Raw genomic sequence first — 25,424 nt, 5'->3', positions numbered from 1 at the left:
ACTATGAAGAGTATGTTCATAAACAGAGTTGAACTTAAAGTTCTACAGATATGAAAATTAAGTAAAATACTCACTTCTTCAGTGTGACATGAGAATGAAAGCAGATGGAGTTTAAATGCATTTAGATACATTAGTAAAGTTTAATTATTAAAGACAAGCTAATCAGATATTCATTTTCTGCATGTACTATTAAAAAACTCTCATTTAAAATGACTGCACTTTCACCTATTTTAAAGTGTTGTACTTACCATAAATGTGTCCAGTGTAAATATGGGAGGTATCATAATCAATTACTTGGTTTGATATTTCTACTTTAAAGTCATCACTAAAAAGAGATGTATCTCTCTTCATTCGAAGGTTGAAGTGTCTAAAGTGAACAAAACAAGATAGTAAATTGGCTTTGAGCTTCAGTTACAAGAGCATTAAGCAAAGTACGTTTTTGTGTAAACAATTTGCAGAGCCTGTAAAATTTATCTATAGAAAATGTTTATACTGTACATGAATTAGACCATAATCTAGAAAGATTTTCTTAATTAAGATTATTTAGACGGTTTTGAGACAAGTAGTTACATTCACAAGATTTAAGCCAGAAAACAGAATTAGACTACAGTGCGTGAATCTAAAATGCTGATTGAGTATGTATACACTTGCTCCTATTCCTCCAGAAGACACAAATGTAGCTTAAGGGAAAAAAAAACTATGTTACTTCACAGCACTGTGAAGCAGAAGAGATAAGAACAACTGTCAGCTTATTTTACTTTCATTGCCAACATTTAAGTAGTGTAAATGAAATGTAGGTGAGCTAATTACTGTTTTAACTGAAACTCAAAAAAGAAGACAGGCAACAACATTTAATAAAAAATAATTAAGCTGGTAAGAGCCACATGCACAACTATATAAACTACTACTCATTGAATGATCTTGTTCAAATTACAACACTACATTCTTTGATGCAAATCCTACTGCTGTTCTTTATATGAAACACTGGATTTTCTTTGTATAAAAAAAAAAGTTGGTTCAATTCAGTCAAGCACTACAACTGAAGTGTTTTAAAATGGCTGACATTACATGAATTCATACCTGTGACAACCATTAGCTTGCTTCAGAATTTCTTTTGGTATTCTTTTAAATTTTGTATAAACACATTGTGCAAATACAGATCAGTGAAGTTGTTGAAACTTCAGTCATTCCAATTTTACTCGATTTGCTTCCTATATTTTTCTCTTTCTGCACAATCACGAAATTGAAGGAATATTATAGTTATGTTGCCAATTTGTGACACAAAAAGTAACTCTGATAAGTTGACTACATCTGTGTCAGATTCCTCACCTAAAAAAAAACATGGCCAGTCTTTCAGTACACACAGTACACTAACGACAGAGCTGACTTTCTATAGTGAAAGCTAGTTTCTGTTTGTGCTAACAGAAAAATAACAAAGCACCACTGCCTAACGTCAATTATATCTAACTATATGTCCTCAGTCTCCACTGGCACATTAAATAAGACGACACAGTTACAAGTATTTTGAAACAACTGTACGTTAAGATGCAAAATTCAAGATCAAAGAAAAAAAGCCATGCCTACTTTAAATCTGGTAAGGGCTCTAGTGACTCATGTTGACTATTCTGTAAAGCAAAGAGTACTTCACAATCAAACTACCTCTACTTATTATCGTTGCCACAGTGTTAATAAAGCTTCAAAGCAAGTATTCTCCTCCAGTGATGTTATAGGTATCTACTACAAGGTTATGTGAGATGTGACTGGTAGGTGGGGAAGATTAAATTCCAGCAATTCTGTCATTCTTGGGCTTAGTGCCACGCTAACCAGTGCTTATATTATAGTTTCAGTACAGATGTATTTTATGAGGGCAGATTCTCCTGTTAAAAAGGAAGAAACAGCTCACTACAGATACGCTTGAGTATTGGAGTCACCAAAGAACACACCCCAGCTAACAGCTAGTAGCTATCCACCCCCACATAGAAAGACACATTTTATGATAGGTAGGCAGTATTTATAGTATCACGCAGAGACAAAAAAATAAGAGTTTTTCTTTAAGTCAGTCTCTTTACTAGCTGTGTAAAGCTGTCTGTCAGTAACATACAGGTTCATGAGGATGAGGAGTTAACCTGAACACGCAATCCGGAAGGACAGAACGCTACAAGATTAAGCAATATATTTTCCTAGAGGAGGAGAAAAAAAAAAAAAAAAAGACTAAGCCATCTTGTGTGGCTCTTCTGTGCAAACAGTAGAAATGAACATGCTGAAAAAATTAAGACCAGCACGGATAAGAATCTGCAGAACTTCATTCAAGTAGTTCAATAAGTTCCGCTCACTTCGGTTGTAATATACTGCTCAAGGTGTCACAGAGATTTGAACTCCATTTTAGTTTGAGTTTTCCCTATGACTCAGTTCTCCATCTTCACTGAGGATGGATCAGACTCTCTTCAAGCACATATGAACCGAAGTCAAATGACGAGAGATCCTGGATACTTTAGAATAGCTCTCCTCCCTTCCACAATATTTGACAGAAGAACTTCTTACCATAAGAAGTCTGTAATTCTGTCTCCGTGATGAACTGGCATCTACTAATCCCAGCAAGAGCACCTATGATGGCTAAAATTACTTTTTCCTGGTGAAAAATGTAGGCTTTCTAAAAAAAACTCAATCTATATAGCACCTTTCTCTCAGAAGTGTAAAAAAAAAGTCACTTTAAAATTAGATTTTTCTGGTTGTATTCATGTAAGTTTCAAATAAAATTGAGGAGCGATTATTATCTCTGACACTCAACTGCATCAGCAATTTCTTTATTGTTTTGAACTACACTATGTAAGACAATGCAGGACTTCTCATATACTAATTCCCATATGTGTCAGCAGAGTGGGGGAAAAAAAAAAAAAAAGACTTCATCTCAGAATGAAAGCAAGTAATTTACGAAGTTTAGCCTAAAATAACACCAAATAGATAGATGTACTAGCTCTAGGCCTCAATTGTGAAGCCGTCCAGGGTATCCTTTCCTCAACTGAAAGTCACCTACGTTCTCGTCCTTACAAATTAGCACGACAATCAACAACGCACTCCCAGACTACCATACTTGACCGTCATCTGCTCACCCTTTAGGGTCATTTTTGAGTTGCCCAGATGGCCCATACTACAGGACTGTGCTTTTGGAGGGGCAAGGGGAAGTTCAGCAGAGTCTACTGAACCTGGGAATGGTTCCTGCTTCTGGGCAGGACAGCCTTCCATTAGTATTACCCTATCAGTCACTTCAAAATGGACTGTTAGGAGTTATATGTACCAAATAAAAAGTTTTACTAGTTTTAAAATTAAGAAGCCTCTATTTATTTTACTTTCATTTCCCCCCTCTTCATACTTTCCACATTGGTACATAACTAACACTACAAATTCTAACCCATGCTACTTATTAATGAAATTAGCTCTATCTGCAGAATCAGAGAACTATTTCAAATAGAAAATAGCACAGCTGTGTTTCACCATAACAATTCTCTGACCATTTGATTTCTAATTCAGTTAAACTATCAGACAACCTGATTTTCTCAGTGCTATTTTCAAACCGGCCTTTTCTTCGTCATTTAAACATGTGTGATGGGAACAGGATTATCTGTGTGGACTGTTCACCCTTTTAGTACTGAAAAATGAAGTGACAAATCTTCCTTTAGTTCTCCCTCAACAAAAAAGGGAGGGGGAAAGAGAGGCAACTTGGGGAGGTGGGAAACAAGCATCTATTAATCTCTACTTCCAGGAACGAACAACTTTAACAAATCACCAAACTTGAAACAATGGTATTCATAAAACTCCACGTATTACATGAGACCTACAGTAGGGAAAGTAAATTCCGTTTTTATGGCTAAGCAGAGACATCTTAATGTACTACTTTCAAGTGTCAACAAAATTAACTGCACTGAAAAGATGCCAGTTTATAGGTGGGGAGACTCCAAGTTGTAATGACAGATTCAAACAAATGGATAGCTGGCAGGCAATAGCCGCGCTGCCCCCCCCCCCTCCAGTTCAACACCCTAATTTCTCAGTAAGAAATTTCCAAAGCCCCTACAAAATAAGATGTTTCCCAGCAGTAGAGGTCTCTAGAACAGAATCAAATCAATTAAGACAAAAGCTTTAAGCTTGCTCATTTGTTATTGCTTTCGTCTTACACATATCTGAAAACTGATATGGTAACAGGCCATTACTTGGTTACTGTATGGCTGCTCATGTGGTTGAAGACAGAATTTTTGGTGAAACTGTTTATATTGCTATATACGTCTGCTTTGATAATAAACTACATCTTACTCATTAATGTCAGTACCCTAAAGACTATCAAGAGGTAGATTTTTATTTCACTTCAGCTTACCTCAGGGAGACTATGTCAGATTTGCAAGTATGTAACACAGCAACTCTGTGTCATTTAAAGGAAAAAAAATAGCTGAGAGCACCATGCTTAGCTAAAACCCAGTAGTTTCCCATGGTCTTCAGTTACGTCAATCCTATGCTCTAACTACAGAGCAAGTTCTTTAAAAAAAAACAAAACAACAGCACTTGCTAAAATTAACATGAAGGTGTACATGTAAGAGTTAATACTTAATCTATTATTCCATTTGTTTTTAGTATGAATTACCTTCTACAAGGCCAGTGATTTTGCCATCATAGTGTCTGATATATTGGGACATCAACAGCAAATCTGCAGACTTTTCCAAAACTGGCAGAAACAGCTATTATCAGCAGTACGCAAACTGGCACTTTGTGCTTTCCCTTTCCTACATTTCCTCAGCCAAATTGCTGTAACCAGTGGCAGGCTAGGCAGGCAGAATCACTCAGTGACCAGAGGAGACGGAGGAAAAGAAAGAGGAGGCAGAGGAATTACTCCACAGCTGGAAGAAGTGGCTGGGAAAAGGAAAGAGAAGGTGACGGGCTGGCAGCAGTACGGAATGTGACTCCAGTACAAGGAGAATCCATTTTAGGTTCCTACTCTTCTTCTCAGTAGGAACCAAACAAATCTTTGCAGCTGTGTCTCCATGAGCCTCCTCACAAGTCAGGATCTAGAAGCTATCACGCTGCTTGCGGTGCAAGTCTTTTATTCTTACTTTTCCCACTTAAGAAGTCAAAGGCACTCTTCTCTGAAAAATGAAAGGGGGTCTATAAATGCAAGGAGACAATAATTGGAGCCCTTCTTTCTAACTGCTTCCATATGAGGCATCCCAAAGTCTAAATTTGGTTCCCATAGACTGTCAGACTCATTCCAATCCTGAACTACATTAACTAGAAGACAGCTTAACAACTTAATGGCTGGTTTAAATTACTCACAAGCTAAATCTACAGAACCATCACACTTACAGACATTATTATTTTGTACACTATTTTCACTTACAGCTAAACCCAGACAACATATTGCATCATCATGTAACTGACAATTCCCACAGTCCTGCTACTGACATTAAAGAAAACATATTTTTGAAACAGCACATGACAGGGTCTCCAGGTTTATAATTCTTTCTCACCTCATTACTCACCTAGATGTAAACAGAGGGTATCATCCTTTGGTAAGTATTAATCTACAAAGCAATCTCTACAGCATTGCAATGCCCAGCAATCCCAGCTAGAACTTTTGCAGGCTCTTTCGTTTTCCATCAACACTTCAAGGGTGACACTTGTGATTGTTCAGGGATTTCTTTCCTGACCTTCAGAAGTTAGACTTGCTAAGCTTGTTATTCTAGAAGAACACAACTGAGGATGCAGCCTTCACCCTGAACAATTCGCCACTGATTATTCTTGATACACACAGCTGCAAACGCATAAGCTAGCTCAGATAACAGAAACCAGCCAAGTACGATTACAAGTAGCTACATGTTGGCTAATTTATACTCTAAGTCAGTCATGTATCTCTGTCCTGAAGAGTATGGTTTACAGATTTCAAGAACAGAAGAGTCTTTACCCAAGGTTGTTTTTTTCTTTCAGTAAAACATCCTCAGGAAGTGCAGAATCTGTCACTTGTTTTCCTATTTATCCAAAATAATCTTCCCATTTGTATTTACATAAGGCTGAATATCTATATGCAGTGCCACGTTCTAACATAATTCAAAAACACGAGACTGAAAAAAGAAAACGGGTGAAGATGTACTAGAATAAAATCACAAGGCATCAATGTTACCACATGAATTCACACTAAGAAATTGGTTTAGAAAGAAGCTTTTTTAGTGAGATGAATAAAGACAGAGAAAGAAGACCAATCTGCTATCTGATAATATGAGCATATATGAAGCACATAGCTTTGATTTAAGTCTACTGCTTTCCATTTTAAGAACACTGCTTTTTGAGACATAGCTATGTCTACTAAAGTTTGTTGGCCAAGGAGCAAAGTTCTAAAGCATTAATACAAATTTTAGCAGTATAGAGGGGCAACCCTGTGACTCAGCTGGGCAGTCTCAGCAGTCTGATGCCACTGCACCAGGCGTTTGCTAGACAAACCCGAGTGAAACACTAAATGCCTTTTTCCCCCCTGAGGACTACAGATATTCCAGCTCACTGTATTTAAACCCATAAACTGCAAGACATTCAATGCCCAGATCTAGCTTCCAAAATATTTTTTAGATTAATTAAAAAAAATGTGTAAGAATTCAGGTCCCTGCTTCCCCATTCTCTGCAAGATAAAATTGCTTTACCTACAAGCACCAACATAGGGTTTGGTTTTTTTGACAAAATGGATGTAGAAAGTGAGATGCAATTCATGGAGCTCTTGCCTGGCAAGTTATTTGTCAATATACACAACTTAAAAGGTACAATAGATAAGGGATGTTTGAAGAATGGTCACAGAGCACTTAATAAAGCTGAAAAGACTACAGCAAGAACTAAAGAGATTTTTATTTTTTTCTTTTATAATTTAGGACAGGTTAAAATAGGTTGTAGTAAGCAAACCTTGCAAAAAATTAACTTTCTAAAATTCATGCAAATAATTCACCTAAGTCTCACAGAAGCCAACTAGTGACTCGTATTTGATGACTACTTAAACAACCTATTTAAGAAGTTATTCTGTTTAGGAGGGAGCCTAAGTGCACATGGAATTGAAAAACATAAATTTTCAGGTAAGTCCAGTAACAGTGAATCTGCTTTATGTTCTGACACTCACAGAACATAGAAGACAAAGTAATTTAGTACTGTGTTGTATGCACAACTACCAAAGTTCTTAAATATAAATTAAATGCCATAAAAAGAACATCTAGTGTTTAATCAAAACCAAAAGGTGGTAATACAAAGTCCTCCTTAATCCAAAAGTAACTACCTCAGTTACTTCAGTCCATCTCAGACAGCATGGCAGCCTGCTCGGAATGTCACCTTTGAAATTCAGCATATCAAATATCATGTCTGTGCAGATAACCTACTTCATATTTGTGACCTACTCCAATACAGTCAACAACTATCTTCTTTAAACACAAACATTTAACAGCTCTGAATAACGAAGGCAGTAAAAAGGATTACAGATTACTATAGAACCAAGAATAAAAAAAACATACTTCATTAAGAACTCCAAAATTTTGCGGTCCACTTCTGCCATTCCAGACTGTATCAGAAAGCTCAACTAATGTATGACTGATAGCTGTTCAAAATAACTATGAAAAAGATACCTACACAGAAAATCAATTAAAGCCAATCAGCAAACAGTGCTTTACAAATCTGCCTTGACAAATGGTGCAGTGAACGCAGATTAAGACCCAAAGCCACACAATTTCACAATATGCATTATCTCATTGTCATAAAAGTTTCTCTGCTCAATGCAAAACACTGTAAAAGGTTGTAGAATATTTAAGAACTAATCATTTATTGAACTTTATTCCAAACTGGGTGCTAGCTATAGCATTTTTACCTGGTAGGTGAATCACATGGTAACTCTGCAACATATTATAGCTTTACACATCGTTTTCTTAATAATAAATACATTGTAGAAAATTTGCTCACTAACCACAGTAAAAAAAAAAAAGGTTACTTGCAGTAACATGCAGTACCCTACTAGTAGCAGTACTGAAACTGGTGCAGTTTTTTTTCCAGCTGCTTATTGATCCAAATGCTACTCAGCACTTTGACATAATCAGGCAAAACAATCTCAAGTGGAAGCTTGCCTTACAGCATCTTCCTGACTGCTGGCACCCAGTGTCACTACTGAAAGCACCGACTGGCACTTTAGCTGTCAAGTTATTTGAAGTAATAATGACCAAATCTTTGTGCCCACTGGACTTGCCGCATTAGGCACATGAATATTATTAGCCTTTTTATATAGACCCATGAAGACAAAACAACTTCTCCCTCCTTCCCTCCCCCATACTAACCCAAGAATGGTAGGATAATAAAATTTTTCTAAACTCCCTCACCTCCAAAACTCACTTATTGTTGTAGTTCTAAAGTTAGAGCAGAGCTGGATGCATGCTCTTCTGGATACATAGCAGTACGCCCTTATAGTTACACAGAACAGTAGGCAAGAACATTCTGGTGAATAAGAAAACAAGAGAAGGAAAATGTCCAACAGCCACCAAGGATCACTACAAGCAACCAGTATCACTGATTTTTAATGCAGTGGAAGCAAAGCTTGTGTTTCATTACTAGTTAGCAGGTATTCAAGTTTCTGACTATCACAATGTGAACCTCTACAAGCATTTATGCAGACTGATCTGAAAATACGGTATAATTGTCCATTTTGGAGCCCAGTAGAAGAAACTAAGTACTTCTGAGTCCAGATGAACTGTATAAAGTGGTGGAGGCTGAAGAACAGGCTATTGCAGTTGCGCCAGCTGACACAAACATGGAATATTTACATGATTTTAACCCTACACCGAGCTAGTTTTTAAGACTTGAATATGCTGGGCTAAAAGAATCTGGATTTAGCAGCCATGACTTGTGAGCCCAAATTAAAACATGAAGAAGTGTTTTTATTAATGCAGCCCATATTTTTAAACTTTCTCAAGTTTTATAGAACAATCTTACAATATTCAACAAGTGAATGCTTTACTATTCACAAGTACAACCATATGAAAGGTCTTTTTATTTGTATGGCTTAAAAAGACATGATGTTGCAAGCACTTCCAGTAGCAGTTTTCCTATCATAAGGATCATATATAGACCATATATTCCAACAAACATGTCTCAACTTAACTTACAGTATTTTTTTAAAAAAATAAAATTTTAGGTAAAAATCTAAGGAAATTGTAGCTAAATTGCAAAACATCTGGAAGAAACTCTTAAGACATTATCTTTGACTTAGTAATAAGCAAGTGTTATCATGCATTCAAGTACCACTTGAAAATTCAATTGTTCACTCAAGTTGTGTAGGCAACCTTCCCAAGTGAGAGTCATTGACTAATCCAGGAGAAAGAGTGGAAGTAGGTGTGAATCAGTGATTAACAGGACAAATTAAGACAAAAATTAGAAAGCATAAGTTATCAGGAATGCATTAAGTAAAACATTGATTGACAGTACAGTTAAACACTACTTAGATGTAGTTCCTTTATTCTTCTGAATGCATCAGGGTGTCAGGAATTCAGTTTTGTCATTAGGTAAAAAGGTATAGTTCTGAGAACATCAGATGTCAGGCAAGCTTTTCAAGCTCTGTCCTCACAATGAAGTCACTGTGAAGTATCCAGTACATTTCTGACAATCTACAGTTGCTAGGAACTCAGTTTAAGATGTTCCACAATCAACATAATTGCAAATGTCGGTCCTAACAAAGAGAAGAAAACCACTTGTCAACTTCTCTGCATGGGAACAACTGTGTACTTGCACTTGTTCACTTACTGAACACATTTTTGACAAAGTCAAAACTGGGTATAAAATACAATGTTTTAGTCATGTCCCAACTTCATTTTCAAAACTAATGACACTACCTTGACATGCAAAAAAAAGTTACACCCTATTAAATTCCTTCAGTGTATCTCAAGCTGGTGCCAAAGGCATTGATTGGTCTTCCAGGAATCATTTGATGTATTTGGGGGAGATGGGAGGAGTGGGGAGAGGCAGGGGTTGTGGAGTGCGTTCAAAAGCTACTTTACACCAGGAACTTGGCTGGTTAATTTTAACACTATGCATTCATTAACTTTGTCCCTGGACTCAAAGGGCACCTTAAACTAACTCACACTAAAACACTCAATACAAACTGGCAGGTGGAAGAGCTACGATACATAACCAGAATTGTTTTAAAGCTTCATATTCCTTCCAATTTGAAGCATTTTAGAAATGAGCACGTTTTGCACCACTGGTAAAACAATAATGTCAACTCATCTAAACTACATGGTTTATGATTCAAAAGAATTAACAGGTATCCATAGTTTAGTTTCAGCAATTTTAATTGCCCTATTAAGCTAGTGTTCCAGCATTGAATAGTGGCTGGTTTGGTTCAATTCAGGCATTACATCCGCCATAACAAGGTGTATTTTAGATTACCTAACAACAGAAGTTTTGAAAAATTTCTGTTGTTAACCTTCATCTGAAAGTTAAATGTTACACAGTATACTATTAAACAATGCAGGTTTCTCAAAGCTGGTGTTATACACCCATCTGTAGAACTACTGAGTCTGATGAGAAAAAAAGGTAGCTTTGGGTTTAATTCCATCATTACAGTATCTACTTCACTACTACACTGTTATTAGCGCATGGTTAAATGGTCACTTTAAACTGGTATCAACATATAAAATTTCAATTTGTTTTTATTTTTTCCTTTTTCAACAAAAGGGTACTATGAAATACAGTTCTTAAATTCAAACAGTCTACTGAAAAGAACAGATGCTACCTACACAATCATAAAATGCTTGTCACTGCCAGCTGTTTTCTGGACAATGAACCGTAAGTCTGATGAATGCTCATCTGGCATATGCCAGCACTGCCCCTGAAAAGGGCAGGGGTACTACTGCATCTTCCCTCTCACCACTTCTGCTTCTTTCTGCACCTTTTCTTCTTACAGTAAATTTGCTTATATACTAAATCAAATTAATTAATCTGACTGAAAAATAACGAGCCAAATCACCTTCCCATCTTAACTGGGCACATCACCAACAGGTGCTTCCTCTGGAAAAAATGGAACAATTAAGTTTACAAAGTTCAGACTGGAACTAGAGATAGAGCATAACAACTGTTGTGGTCCAGCTAACTTCATTTGCTGTTTCCAGCAGTGAACGGCTGTAAACATTAGAACAGTTCCATTGTTTCCTGACTACAGAAGACAGCCATTTCAGCAGAAGCCAACTCAAAACAGGAGATTATCACTTCAGTACTCATAAGTAGCAGCTGTTTAGTATCTTTATTAAGTTAAGGAGATGCAGGTTGGACAGATGTATACCAATAAACCATTACACCTGGACAAAGTCTTAGCCAACCATTTGGTGTAAGGCTTAAGGTAAGGTGTAAGGTGTAAATCAGGTTTAAATTTTCAGAATCTCAAACCTCACACTGAGTGAATGCCCTTAACTCTCATCATCTGTATTTAAATAAAACAGCACTGTAAGAGTCCATGTGCTAGATCTAAATAGTTTAAGTATCTTGCAAAAGCTTTATTTCCTACCTTAACACAAAGTAATTAGAATATTTGATAAAAAGGTTTGAACGTTGTCATTCTCAGTGACGATGAACACCACTTTTGAATATTCACAATAAACTAGCTGCAACTAGAAAAAGGCAATCCTATTTATACAGTTTTTCCAACTGCTACACACCTTCAAAGCTACTAAATAGACTGTATGACGTAAAACACAAATTCACTTGATCCTTCCTAATTCATATTTAAAGAAAAAAGAAAATATTTTGGCAGCACACATACTGATTAACAGGAATTTGTGGACTAAATTTACAGTCTGTCAGCTATCCTCTCTTTTGCTGGAAGTGTTAGATGTGTCACAGGAAACTACCAAAATCCTAAATTATGGACTGATTTGACCTTATAGTATGTTTCCCTTCAGCCTCCTCAGTTAATGATGGATTTTTGCCTCGAAGCATAGGGATTTAGAATCCATTCCACATATAAACACCAACACTTCCCTGGGTGAGTAACAGTAGCTGTTATCAAAATCTTTATAAACCTGTTTGTCTAAGGTCTGGTGTGACTAACATCCATGAAGAAAGAAAGGAAATCTTTTTTAGAGCTTGTTATGATAAGTATGGTCAACATTTTCATACAATAAGGATTTTCAGCCCACCTTATTAACACAGATAGAACGCACAGGCTAAGCTAAAAGCTCTATTTTATGGAAGACTATTATGGGATCTTTATCAATGACAAGACGAACCTGCTCAAGTGGACTGAAATGTGGACTGCTCCCAGAAAGAATGGTCTCATCCTCTCTCCATCACCCATTCAAGTCACACTGATCTTTTTGGTTTTTTTGCCAAATAATTTTCAGTTGGATCAGTTCCCAGATCCTATTCCTTGCGCGATTTTAAGACTACCAGGGCTAGCACAAAGATGATGCTGGGAATGTGGTCAGGCCTGTTCCTCTCTGCAGTAGCACACACTCTGGTAAGCCTAAATTAACCATCAGGCTGGAGTTTAAGAGCTGCAGCATTAGACTGAAAGCAAACTTCATTGCCTTGCAACTTTCCTGGAGATTTAATTTAAAAGTGGAGAGGTTTACAATAAGAGAAGCCTCTGAAACATTCTATTCTGCAGTCTTGTTTATTGGAACAATTTAATAGTGAAGACAAGAGAGTGATTCCCTGAGAAGCTACAGCAGAGACAGCAGCATTATGACTCTTCTCTAAATAATAAAACTCCTTAGACCAAAAATCACACCCAATGTGGTCTTAAGGACAAGATTTCAAACTCAGGATTTGGGTTGCAGTTCTACAGCAGTTACAAATACAACCCTAATGCTAACCTTTTGGGAGCATGCACTGAAATTCAGGCAGCAACTCTCCAGTAGCAATGCTTCATTCCCTGGAGAAATTACAAGCTGGCACAGAAGCAGAACGCGTACTCATAAAACAATATTCCAAACACAAATTCAGAAGACCTGGTTTTACCTTTGCTCTGTCAAACCTCCTATGTTTCTATCTACGGCTAGCAATTATTTTCAAGTTCTAATCACTTAAATTGTAACTGAAATAGTTAGAAAAGCAAGGGCATTACATATTCCTAAAATGCATTAAGACAGTGGTGCTGCAAAGCAGGGAGTCAAAGAAACAAAGATACAGGCACTAATATTTCAACTTTCTTCTTGTTTCTCCTCAGTTATACAAAGAGTAGGCAATTCCAAAGTACAAAGAGATCTTCCTAAGTGAAATCTACAAATTACAATTCAATTGCTCACGCTGAACATCTATCTTTTGCACTGGATCTTACAATCACGTTAAATGTAAGGCAAAGCAAGTCTTGAAACAGCAATTATGCTTTCCCCATGTCAAATAACTGCTTAATGCCACAACAGCACAGAAAACAGATGACACTATCACACACGAAACAGAACACTTTTTTGGCCTATTTTGTAGTTTCAAATGCAATTTGAAGTTTTACTTTTTCTCAATTACATCTCCTCAGGCAGTTTGGCATAATTTTTGCAAAAAAAACCAAAAAACAAAAAACAAAAAACGCCAAAGCTGCATTATAAACTCAGAATCAACTACCATTCTGTTCTCAACATGATTCCATTGTTTAAGCTTCAAAGTGCATCAATAGTTACCACCAGAAGTTTGAATGAGTGACTACAAGCAACAATTTCACATTTATACTGGACATCAGGGCAAATACTTCACAGAAACTATAAGCACTGCATTTTAGTGTATTCTAGCTAACACTAGTCTGATAACTATATTTCACCATTTACATTTCACTATGTAATTAAAACACATATATGAATAAAATGTATAAAACAAACACCTTTTAAAATATCACTAACCTTCCATGAGCATGAAAATCTAGGTGCAAGAACTGATCTTCATGCGATACTGCTCTTTTGGCACGCTGGTGTTTTTGGTGTAACAAATCCACATCATAAGACAATCCTTCATAATGTCTAATGTACTTATTTAGAGGATTTCCATACTGGCCTGAAAAGAGAAACAAGGAAGGTTTAGCATGTCTTAGAAATTACCAAGGTAACAACCACACTACCAGGTATGGCAGATCTCTGGAGCAAAACAGTTGGTGATGAGGACCTGACCTCCACATTATATGCATTTTAGCTTCTTTTTACTTCCCCTTACACTTTAGATTCATGCTACTCTGGTCCCACAGACTGAATGCACACCTGCAGTTAGAGCACATTAGATGGACCTCGGAAAGCATCTTCCACTTTAATTTCAATCAAAATGAGTATAATTCATCTACTCCAAACCTATTCCACAATGTGAACTACATCACTGTAGACAGGAATGTTTGAGAGATGTTTCAGAAACGGATTCCTGATCCCAAACACAATAAGTGCAGTGGCTGAACATCTTTCTTCTGGTTCCCTAGAAGAATTGCACTTCCAGCTTTACTCTGCACTCATGACACCGAAGTATCTGCTCAAAATCTTTATATTCCATGTGAAAAATATCCAGAAAAATTAAAAGCAAATCACACTACCTAGCAACATAACATTTTGCATCACATGGAATGTTCTATCACATAGAAAAGTTTTATTAGAGATGTTATCTCCAAAGACATAGATTCAGTTCAGTCTATTCTGGACACTTCCTTATAAGGTAGTATTTCAGACTCACATTAAGAATGCATGACAGAAAATGGGGAAAGATTTTGGTCCTTCCATCCTGACGGAGGAAGGGACATGCAGGACTGACCAGGGGCACTAGCATTTGAGAGCTCTCCACAGATGTATAATATGCATACAGAGGACCACCATATCAGCCCTGTATCTGCACTAAGCATTAGACATTTTACTATAACACAGTATTTTTCACTCCAAAGTTAACAATAGCAGGTGAATAACAGGATAGAAAACTGCCCAGACACCTGTCATACTGCTGAGATGTACTTCTGCCAATCAAACAGCCAACAGGACAGTAATCATAAGAACCAAAACCATAAAGAAGTTCATATAGCATTATTTTCCTCCAGACAAGGAGCCATTATATGCACTACAGACATTTGGATAATTCAGATTTTGGTCACTTCTTCCTAATAAGTATGCGGTTTCCAGGCAGGATTCACCTTCTGATTAGTTAACATATCCCAAGCAATCACAGAAATGTATGTATAACAAATAGACAGTACAGCACGTATTTAACTAGAAGCATATTTTAACACCCTGGCCACCACCAAGGTCTCCATTCCCTGCCTCTGCACATTCAAGCCTGATTCTCTTCGCAAGTCTTACCACACTTTCGCATCAAACACCAGCACCAGAATGTTATGTACAAAAAATATTTCCACCACCTGCCAAAAGTAAACACAGATGTTGTGGAAGGAATTATTAAGAGGAAGTGATTCAGTAACTGTGATAAGAGACCATAAAAGATAGTTACAAGTCCCATCAGTAGAAAATAATGTGGAGAAATAGGAAAAAAAAAAAAATCTCAAAACACAACTTGCGGAGCAAACCACTGTGTCTTTGCAATGTTGGCAGTGCACGCAGTATGTTTTACAAATACAGTGGAAAACATTTTTTAAACAGCTTCTATTTAAGATATCCAACCATAAGGAATTAATTTAGATATCTACATCTAGAATCTACAGTCAAGAGTGAGATAATTGCAGTGGTTCTGGTTTCAAAGCCAGATTACATATGACCCAAATTATATCATGTTTCTTGATGAAGAATCAAAAAGAATTAAAGAGATTAAGTGATGCATGTTTCAAAACTCCAAGGAGTAACTGTATGTTTTGATACACAACTTTTATCAGCGTCTAGCACGCAAACATTCGTCCTGTTTGAAATAAAGCTTTGCAGTATTCTGCACGCTTTACCCAACAAAATACAATCAATTCTTTTCTCTTGTAACTCCATAGCAGCAACTGTCTCTGAAGAACAAATCAACTATTCATTACAGAAACTACTTTGTGTATGAAATCGCTCCAAGGTAAGCACCATCTCTTACGGTTTTATTGTGCAGAAAGTAAAATTTTCTTCTAGGCAGCCTGTGACAGCAATATATTGTCAAATGTATTTGTAAAAGGAATGCTTCAGCACTGCCAATGTTTAGTAAAAATTCCCATACAAGTTCTTCCCTACATAACCCCTTTGACAAAGCATATTCCAAAACTTCAGAAGATGTTTCATTGAACTATTTGTATTTTACTGAAACAAGTCGGCCCTATCTTTTTAGTTCACTGGGATGCAATGTGGCAACACAAAGATAAACTGAGTGCAGTAAATGCATCATCATAATTTTCACTAACTGTAACACATCATCTTTCACAAAAAGGACACAGAAATTCAACTGTCAGCCACTTCATTTATGAAGAGACAGACCTGGCATAAACCCCAAATTGTCTACTGACAACTGTGGTATACAAACACAATCTTATCTACACTAAGAATACGAAATTAGAATACAGAACACACAAGTTGCTGGTTTTCCAGTTCCAGGTTGAATTGGTAATCTTCAAACATATCCTCACGAGGAGTGTGAGATTTGTTTCTACATCATAGGAACTGCATTTCATAGTACTTACTACTACCTTCTGGAGGTCAGGCAACCACAATCAATGGTACAACATTACGCATCAGTTTCTGCTTCAAGGATGCATAAACCTTTTTTCTCTCCCAGTTTCTGTTCTATTACTTTTTTCACCATATGTTGTTCTTACTTAGTTGTGTGCATGCAAGTGTTTGCCCCATTATTCCCACCTCCTCCCTCAACCTTCTTCTTGAGGAAGGGAACAAGTTATTCAGTTTATGCTTGATTTTTCAAGAACTTGTATTGGGCTATCATATTTTTTTCCCCTTGAAGAAATATCAATGGGTAGCACTTGAGAAATCAAATAGAAAGTCAAATCTCCAATTTTCTTCAGGATTCTTAATTCTGTAAGAAAAAGCAGGATATCTCATAACCAGTTTAACCTCAGACTACCCTAAATGTGAGAATTATCAGAGATTTCATGCAATATTTTCCTTTACATAGCTATACTGACAAAGTCTGGAGATGCCCAATGAAAGGCAAACGTATCGCAAAGCTTTGCCTCAGCAGTGTTACATTTTCACAAAGAAAAAAAATCTGTTATTGTGCTAAGAATACAATTTTCTAAGCAAAAATACAAATTTACCTTTCCTTGTATTTACTGTCATGAGGTCTCCTTTAAATTAACACCACAAATTTCTCAATGCCTCTGTTTCTTTTCAAGGGATTAGAATGTCTGATCGCCAATACGCAACTTAAAAGATGACTAAGTAAATTAATACTACCAAATGCATTGCTTGCATTTAGCGGCAATATGCACAAGATGATACTGCCATATTTTTTTAAAATTCAAGTAATGATATACTGCAGATAAACTGCACTGAAATTTCCTCACAGTACTGTAGGCTTCTGCAAACGTCATCGCTGACTGCAAATACAATCCAATAACAAAATTCCATTCTAATTGCCTCTAACTCTGTCTCAAAATACAAGCCCATTCTCACCAGCTTTCCAAAAGCCTCTTAGGTGTCTTAAACACTTACAAAATTTGTGATTTAAGCAAGTCTACACGAATTCTAATTCAAATAAGACACAGGTCGAATCTAAAGTTTCAGCAACCAGTATGAGAAATTTCGAGGACAAAGGATATTGTCCCTGTTTGATGTTTTTCTAATCAGTTCCAACACAATCAATCCCAGAACATTAAGCAGAAACACCTCCTATGGCCCAAGAACTTCTATAAAGCAAACGAGATTTGCCTGAGTCCACTTGTTATACCAACTGCTGTACAATACACATTAGCCTGACTACAGGTACATGCTTTCCAGTTCCAGGTATATGACCCAAATGTGTCAACATTAAAGAAAACAAGCTTCAAAATTAACTGATATAAGATAAAACTTAGCTTATATCAGTTTCAATTTTAGAATGAACCTAAATCTAGAATATGATACTATTATCTCACTTTAAAAACTTCACCAAAACTAGGGAGTTCATATGCTGCAGAATGTGTAAAGTCCTGTGCTCCATAATCCCAAGACTATTTAACAAAATGAAATCATCTTCAACTTCTCTGTGGTAGGAGGCTTCCAATAATACATTCCTTAAATTGTTTTAGGCCATTTTTTTCCTCAGTATTGGAAGGTACTCTTTGAACAGCTTTGGGCACCTAAAAAAGAAGTTTTAAAGCATGACAACTTACTGAAGACCCAATAATGCTTTGCACCTGATCCAGGTCTCATGACTATGTGGAAAGTTGAGAGACTGCACTCAACTGAGCCACAAAGAACAGATTTCAAGTGCTAACTACTGTGACAAGAGAGCAACACTCCTGACATCAAAAAACCTTATAACTGTTCTCTCCGCTAAGCAAAAGCGGAGCAGGTTTTAAGCAAAAATCCTTTTCCTTAACCAAAATGTATACACTTTCTGTGATCATGCAGGGAAACAATGCTATTTCTTTTCCCTTTCTCCAAAACTTAAAAAAACTCCTTATGTTTTAAGTACTCTCATAGTGAACACTTAACACACTCTTGCTGTTCTCCTCTTGCTAAACCAAAGCAGCTGCATATCACCTAGAGTTTATGCTACTTCACGGCTTTTCTAAAAAGGGACTTCAGATAGGGTTGAAATCAAGGCTTCAAAACTAACACTTACTTTCACTTCCAGAAGCATGTATAACATTAACATTGCTACAGTGTTCAAAGTCTGCAACTGCTACACACAATCTGCTTTTAACAAAACTAGCTTTGTATCAAAGCAATTATCTTCTTCAAAAAGGTAGGTTAATAAGTAACTCAACCCTGGTAACATAAGAATTTACATGATCCCAAAACCAACACTTTTTCCCGAAAAAGCAGAAGTTTCTTAAACTGGAAAGATGACTTCACTGAGGTATATAAGGCAGGTACAACTATCTCCAGTTTTTATCATTAGAATATTCTGCATCAAAAAGGAAGAAGTCTATCACAGAATCCGAGAGCTGCAAACCCCAAGAAATCATTATAATAGCATGCACACAGATCTCAACCTCTGTGACAAACTACTATGGTTATTGTGCTGCCACTGAAAAACTAGTATTTTTTTTAATAGAGACTTCAAGACAAAGATCTTTTCATGCAAGGATACAATCAGGAAGCCTACAGTAAGGAACAGTGAACCATGAGCATCTAGATATAGTTTAAGGGAGCTGCTCTAAAAATTTTATATATATCATGTTGCCACCAACCAAACATCAAAAATGGCATGACACCTTTCCAGGCAACTTAGCAGAATAAGCCAACATTACACTTTGTCTAAACACTAAGCTAGCAGACAGGAACCCTTTAGAATACAGGTATCAGAGAGTGACAACAGAATGGCTTTTGAATCCGACAGGACAGCCTTCTAAAGACTTGCTAAACTAGATGTGGATTTCCTATGACATAAACCCTCCAGGAAAGAAGCTTTATTCTCCTGGGCTTGGAACTAAATACAAGGAAGAACTTGAAACAGAATTAGGTAGAACATTTAGGCAAATGTCTCAAGGTGACAGTCCCTGTGAAAGATTTTTTTGCGTATGAAGGTCTATAGCTCTTCAGCATCCCTAAAGAGTTGTAAAAAAAAGTATCTACAGTTGCCGTTCTGAACAGACACAAATCCCACTGGACAGATAGGAAGTCTGAGGCATACATTCTCGCCTTCTAGCTAAGCTTATGCAAAGGGTAAAATGTATCACCCTTGGAATTTTAGCTATAAGCCTCCCAGCACACCTTGAGCAGCTATGTATAGCAATTGTTTGGTGGTCTATGCTAAATGGTTTGCTGTTCAGTTCATTCATCATGGTTAGTTTCCCAGGTGAGACTATAAAGACTGTCGTGCCCCCCCAGCAGACAAACCCTTCCCAGTCTGTGGGAGTGAAGCAGTACCTGCAGCAGAGGAAATGAGCTAGGGAACACTTAAGCCAACTGGATACACAGAAGTCCATGCAATCAGATGGGATGCACCCAAGAGTGCTGAGAGAGCTGGCTGATGCCATTTTGAGGCTTTCTATCACCTTTTTGAAAGGTCATGGTGATGCAGGGGGGTTCCTGACAACAGGAAGCAAAACATCATCCCTATCTTCAAGGAGGAAGGCCTGGAGATCTACAGGCTGGCCAGACTAACCTCAGCATCTGGGAAGATTATGGAGGAAATCCTTACAGACGCTAGTTTCATGCACATGAAGAAGACTGGTAATAAACAGTACTGAAAGTTTACCAATGTAAACATAAACATCTATTAGATTTATATATATCTGGTGGTAAAAGATGACATTTAACTTCCTGTAAGAGGATAAATCAAGCATGCACTGTTCTGAAAGGTGAGGTTTATAGTAAATCACTCAGATGAAAGGTTGTATGAAAAAGGCAAATAGTTCAAATACAACTCCAGTTTGTTAGTGGGGGAAAAAAACAGAGAGAATACAACTTGACAGATTATCAGAAATTGTTTAGCAGCCAGGCTAACTTAACAGAAAACTCTTTTTACTGCAAGTGTCATCACTGATTTGCAGATCTGAAATGCCATCATACGACAAATATCTTTAAGAAAATTATTATTATAATTTTAATTAAGATAATCAAAGAAAGTTGTACTTGAAGAGGTTTTCAATGTAGAGTTTATTTCTCTTAAAAAATGTTCCCTTTACATGGGACATTAAAGAGTGTACATAACATTCAGAATTAGCACTTCTGTGCTTAAGTATATTGAAAACTAGCAATCCTACCCTATACCTCCTGACTTGAATTTGACTTAATAATTTATTCAAGCTGTAGTTTTACAACTGCCAGCAGAAGGGCAGGTCCTGTTGCTCCTTTTCATCCCCTCCATTTCTGTTCTTCCCTTGTGCTGGCACTAAAACCAATTCAGCTGAAAAATATACATTCTCTTTTGGTTAAGGTAGGTTTTATCAAAAAAAAAACACCACGTAACCAAAAAGTCAAGTGAGGATCATTCCCCATCACTGAAAAATTGCATTTAGGGCACAGTTAGACAGTACAGCACTACCAGTGTAAGTAGTACACAGATGTCTGCTTTTTTTTTAGTTTTTCCTCCCCACCACATGCAAGTCCCAGCTTTTCCTTCCCACTGGGCTTGGGTCTGGACAATAAACCAATGAAAGTTACATGTCTGGTAGGAAATGATTCATTTCTTTTGTTTAAATTAGCAGGTTGACTTGGCTCCTCACACCATGAAACACCAGAGGTGGTGAAGGAGGAGAGGTGGGAACACACAGCCAGGGCAGGATCATCAGACAGCAGTAACTCATTACAGTGGCTCTGCCATACTGCGTAAATGAACCTCTAGATCCTTTTAAAAGCAAAACCTGCAGTCTTGGGCTTTTGGGCAACGGTATTTCAAAGTTACTATCTAAACACCTGATTTTAGTTACTTTTAATTGCCTTGGCATTTCTGAAACAACCATCTGACAGCTGCCTTTACCAGACACTGTCTCATCCAGCCATATAAAATTCATAATGTTTTTATTTTAAATCCCAGATAAATGCTGGAGGCTGAGTGCCATGTTAGTGAAGGCTAGTATTCTTCTCAATTTATAGCAAGGATGCAAACTAAATCACTCAGATGCTGATAGCTCATAAATGCCTTCCCACATCTCCCCCATGTGTCCAGAAAAAAACAGAATTTCTCTCATGCTCACTGGGAAAACACAGTTCAACATCCAGCAGCACAAAACACTAAGACACAACTTGAAAGTACTAGCAACACAGAAGAGTGTGTTGTACCAGTGAAAACAAACAATTTGTCACAGATTTGCCATGTTCAGCATCTGATCAGCCTAGCCAAAGCGTGATCATTCTTACTAAATCCAAGCTTTTTGGGGGTCTCCTCAGTTCTCTTTTCCATATTTTCTACTCCCCTTTCTCTCTTTTTTCTTTAATGACCCTCAGGTAGCAGGAGAAGTTCTGTCAGTTATTTCCATTCCCCAAAGAACAAAATTATGTACGGATAACATAGCACTGTTTAATATACTTGCACACATCTTCATCACATCTAACAAAGCACGTGACTGAAAGCTGCATACAATACTGCCCATCTTATACATGACAAAATTAACAGCACCAGTCAGTGAACAGACACCTAAGCCAAGCAATTCCAAGGGCATTAGGGAAAATGCTGAGATTCACTTAAAAAAAAAAAAAAAAACCACAACAAAAAACCCCCTTAAAATTCAAGGCACACATATCTTACCTTCTAATGTACAGTATCTACTTGAGATAAATTCTACCTTTCCCCAATTACTGTAAAAAAAACCACCAAAACTGGTATGGTTTTTCCTTCTCACATTATTGAAACTGTATTCAAACTAACCTACTGGACTGCTTGTTTTATGAAGGTCATTTTTATTCCATGGTAGCAAAGAAAGAAAAACTTGTAAGAGACTCCTTAAAGTGATCTAACCAAAACCTGATCAAGCATGTGTTTCAGGGCCTATTAGACCAAACTGCTGACAACTTGTCTGTTCTAACCATAAACCATACAAAAAGTTATAAAGCAGCATAATACAGACATTGCAGTATACTTCGTTAATGCAGCAATGCTAGTGATTGCTTTTGATTGCATTCCTTTTACATAATTTTAACAATAAACTGCAAAAGAAAATTATTTTTTACAACTGAAACAGAGATTTCACTAACCTTTCTCCTCAAATAAACCATCTAAGTTATGCCATACCATAATATTTTAGAACGTTGATTTTGTGATTCATACTTAACTGCGCACTAAAGCTACAATTGGTTCTGTTAAATCTATAATATACCTTTATATCTAAAGGCTATTAAACAGAGTATAAATACGGTACACAGGCACAAAGTCTCGTGTAATTCTGAAAGAAGAGTTCAAACTCAAGTATTCTGTAAAAGTATTCCAATCTTGGATTCAACACACAGAAGAGCACTTTTTTTAAAAAAAAGTACAGGTTAATAGAATTTTCAAAATTATTACTACTTCATACTTCTATGGCTTAAAACTAGACAACTTCACAGATAAGTATCAACTTGCTTCAAGATCTGCATAAAATTAATGACCACAAGACGCACTGTACAGAAATGAAACAGAGGTAAATCATTGAGTTTTTTCCAGTTGTTTCCAGTTTGCACTGCTCTCACAGTAACATCGTTAAGAATCATGAACTTGTCCTTTTTCACACAGATATTAATGCCTCCCTAGAAGAAAAGCATGCAAATGAAGAACTCCATTTTTCACTAACCAAAAACATTTACAGTACTTAAACTCTAGAAATGTGAGCACAGTTAAAATAGAAAATTCTAACATTCAAAAGTAACTTTAAGTCAGTATGGAGTTACGATAAATCTTTCATAATTATGTTGAGAGTTTTACCAAAAGAGTTTCACAGAATATTCTAGAGATGTGCATCGTCCATCATTTCTAGATTTCAATCCAGCATTATCAAGCTTTCTTTAAAGATTCACCGGTACTGCTAAACACCGAAAGGCGTGTGCTTCTGCTACCTGCTAGTGAGGTGTGCTTCCTAGTGCAGGAATGAAGGTGCCCATTCTTCTCTCAAGGAAAAAAAATTAACCTGAATAAAATACACTTCACCAACTTGCTTCTGTATATCCAGAGGACCGTACTTTACATGCTCACTGTGATCTTAACTTTAAGGCTTATTTGCCCGCCTAGAATTAAACAGTGGAACAATCCTTACAACTGGTTAATGAATCACTTTGAATTAATTCTGTGCCAGCACAGTTTAGCTCAGAAAACAAAGAGGCCTTGAAAAGTATGCCAATAATTAAGTCTGAAATATCTCGATAGTTTAGAAGAATTCATGAGAGAAAAGTCACCAGCAAAGTCTTTTGTGTATACCATTCCTGACCATACAAATAACGGGACGACTCCTGATCAGCTTGCTTTTTACCTCACAGATTCGCCACAAGCACAACCTACTGAAGTTTTTCATACTCTGATGTTACTTTTTGACAACAAGCGAAAGGCCAGGGTTTAGGGCTAGATTCTCTGTCAATACAGCTACCCATTGGCATGCCCAGACACAGAGCCCAGATAAACGGGAGAGGTGCCAAACGAAACCGAGGAAGTCAGTCAGTCAGTCCTTATCAGCTGCTCCACCCACCCTCCCTTAGCAACACCCTCACAAGCCCACCTTTTCCACAGTCTGTTCTCGCAAAAATTCGAAACTATTTCCCCACCACGACTTGGCCGATCGCACATTACCAGACGCAACCAAGCAGCCACCCTGTTGGCTTCCTAACGCTAAAAACCAACCCGCAACGGGAGCCGTTACAAAGTTACACGTTCCCCACAAACGCGAGCCTGTTCTGACCCGGCCTGCGACAGAGCGGGGACCCGCCGCGAAACCACGGCCGCGCTTCAGGGAACAGCCGGCCTCGAGGGCCTTTTGCTTCCCGCAGCTGGACTTCCCGCCTGCCCCTGCTTCCCGGTTGCGGGGAGCGGCCGCGGGGAAGGCGAGCCGCGGGGTCGCGCCCCGCTCCGCGGGCAGCCGTGCCGCCCCCGCGCCCTGGGAGCGCAGCTTCGCCCCCCTTCCCTTCCCTTCCCTTCCCTTCCCTCCTCCTTCCCCGCTCCGGCCGCCGCCTCCCCCCGGGCACCGGCTCCGTGGAGCCACCGGCTGGCCCTGTCCGCGGGCGAAGGACGGGGCGGAGAAAAGTAACCGGGAAGCGGATCCCGGGACCGTGAGGGAAGTCCCGAGGGATCGAAGCGGAGCCGACAGCGGGGAGCCGGGCAGGGGAGGGCACAGCCGAGCGCGACGGGGCGCAGGGGCCGAGGAAGTAAGGAGGGGGGAACAGCTGACTCGGTCCTCGGCGGGGGAACGGGGTGGGGGCGCCGGGCCGGCCCGTGCAGGACGGTGCGGACCGTGCCTCGTAGCGGGCGCCGGGAAGGAGAGCCCCGGCCGGCGGCCCAGCCGCGGCCTGCCGCCGGGGCGCTGAGGCGCGGCCCCCCGGGGAACGGGGCCCGCCGCCCCCGGTCCCGAGCAGCGCCGCGGCGGAGAGCGGGGAAGGGAGGGATACCGGCAGCGCCTAGCCAGGGCCGCAGGGCAGGGCTCCGCGGGGCCGGGCGGGCCCGGCCGCTCCTCACCTCCGGCGCCCGCCGCACAGGAGCACAGCAGGATTATCGTCCCCGCCAGATCCATCTTCACCGGGCCCAGGCCCCGCCACCGCCTACCCACAGCACATCCGCCCCAATCGGCGACGGGATGGGGAGGGGCGAGCTCCGCGCCTCCCTCCGCTTTGTCCCCCGCCGCTCCGGAGGAACCGTTTCCGCCCAGGAATGGGCTGGGATCGGAGGTTCGCCCCGGCGCCCCCCGCCCAGCCGCGCTCCGCTCTGATCCCCCTCGCCACGACTTCCTC

At 38.7% G+C, this 25,424-nt stretch overlaps 1 protein-coding gene across 1 annotated transcript in view; it reads right to left on the bottom strand.

Annotated features, from left to right (window-relative positions):
• Nucleotides 1-25,424, bottom strand: part of ADAM10 (ADAM metallopeptidase domain 10) — a 53,043-nt gene extending 27,619 nt beyond the window's left edge. Inside the window, exons 1-3 of the mRNA XM_075431787.1 lie at nt 25,153-25,424; nt 13,875-14,025; nt 249-367 (exon numbers count right to left, since the gene is read on the bottom strand). Coding sequence (XP_075287902.1) covers nt 249-367; nt 13,875-14,025; nt 25,153-25,207 — 325 coding nt within the window. The 5' untranslated portion in view covers nt 25,208-25,424. The remainder of the gene's footprint in view (nt 1-248; nt 368-13,874; nt 14,026-25,152) is intronic.

This window comes from Opisthocomus hoazin, chromosome 10, assembly GCF_030867145.1.
Source record: "Opisthocomus hoazin isolate bOpiHoa1 chromosome 10, bOpiHoa1.hap1, whole genome shotgun sequence".
Classification (NCBI taxonomy): Eukaryota; Metazoa; Chordata; class Aves; order Opisthocomiformes; family Opisthocomidae; genus Opisthocomus; species Opisthocomus hoazin.
This window is presented reverse-complemented; position numbering and strand designations above follow the sequence as displayed.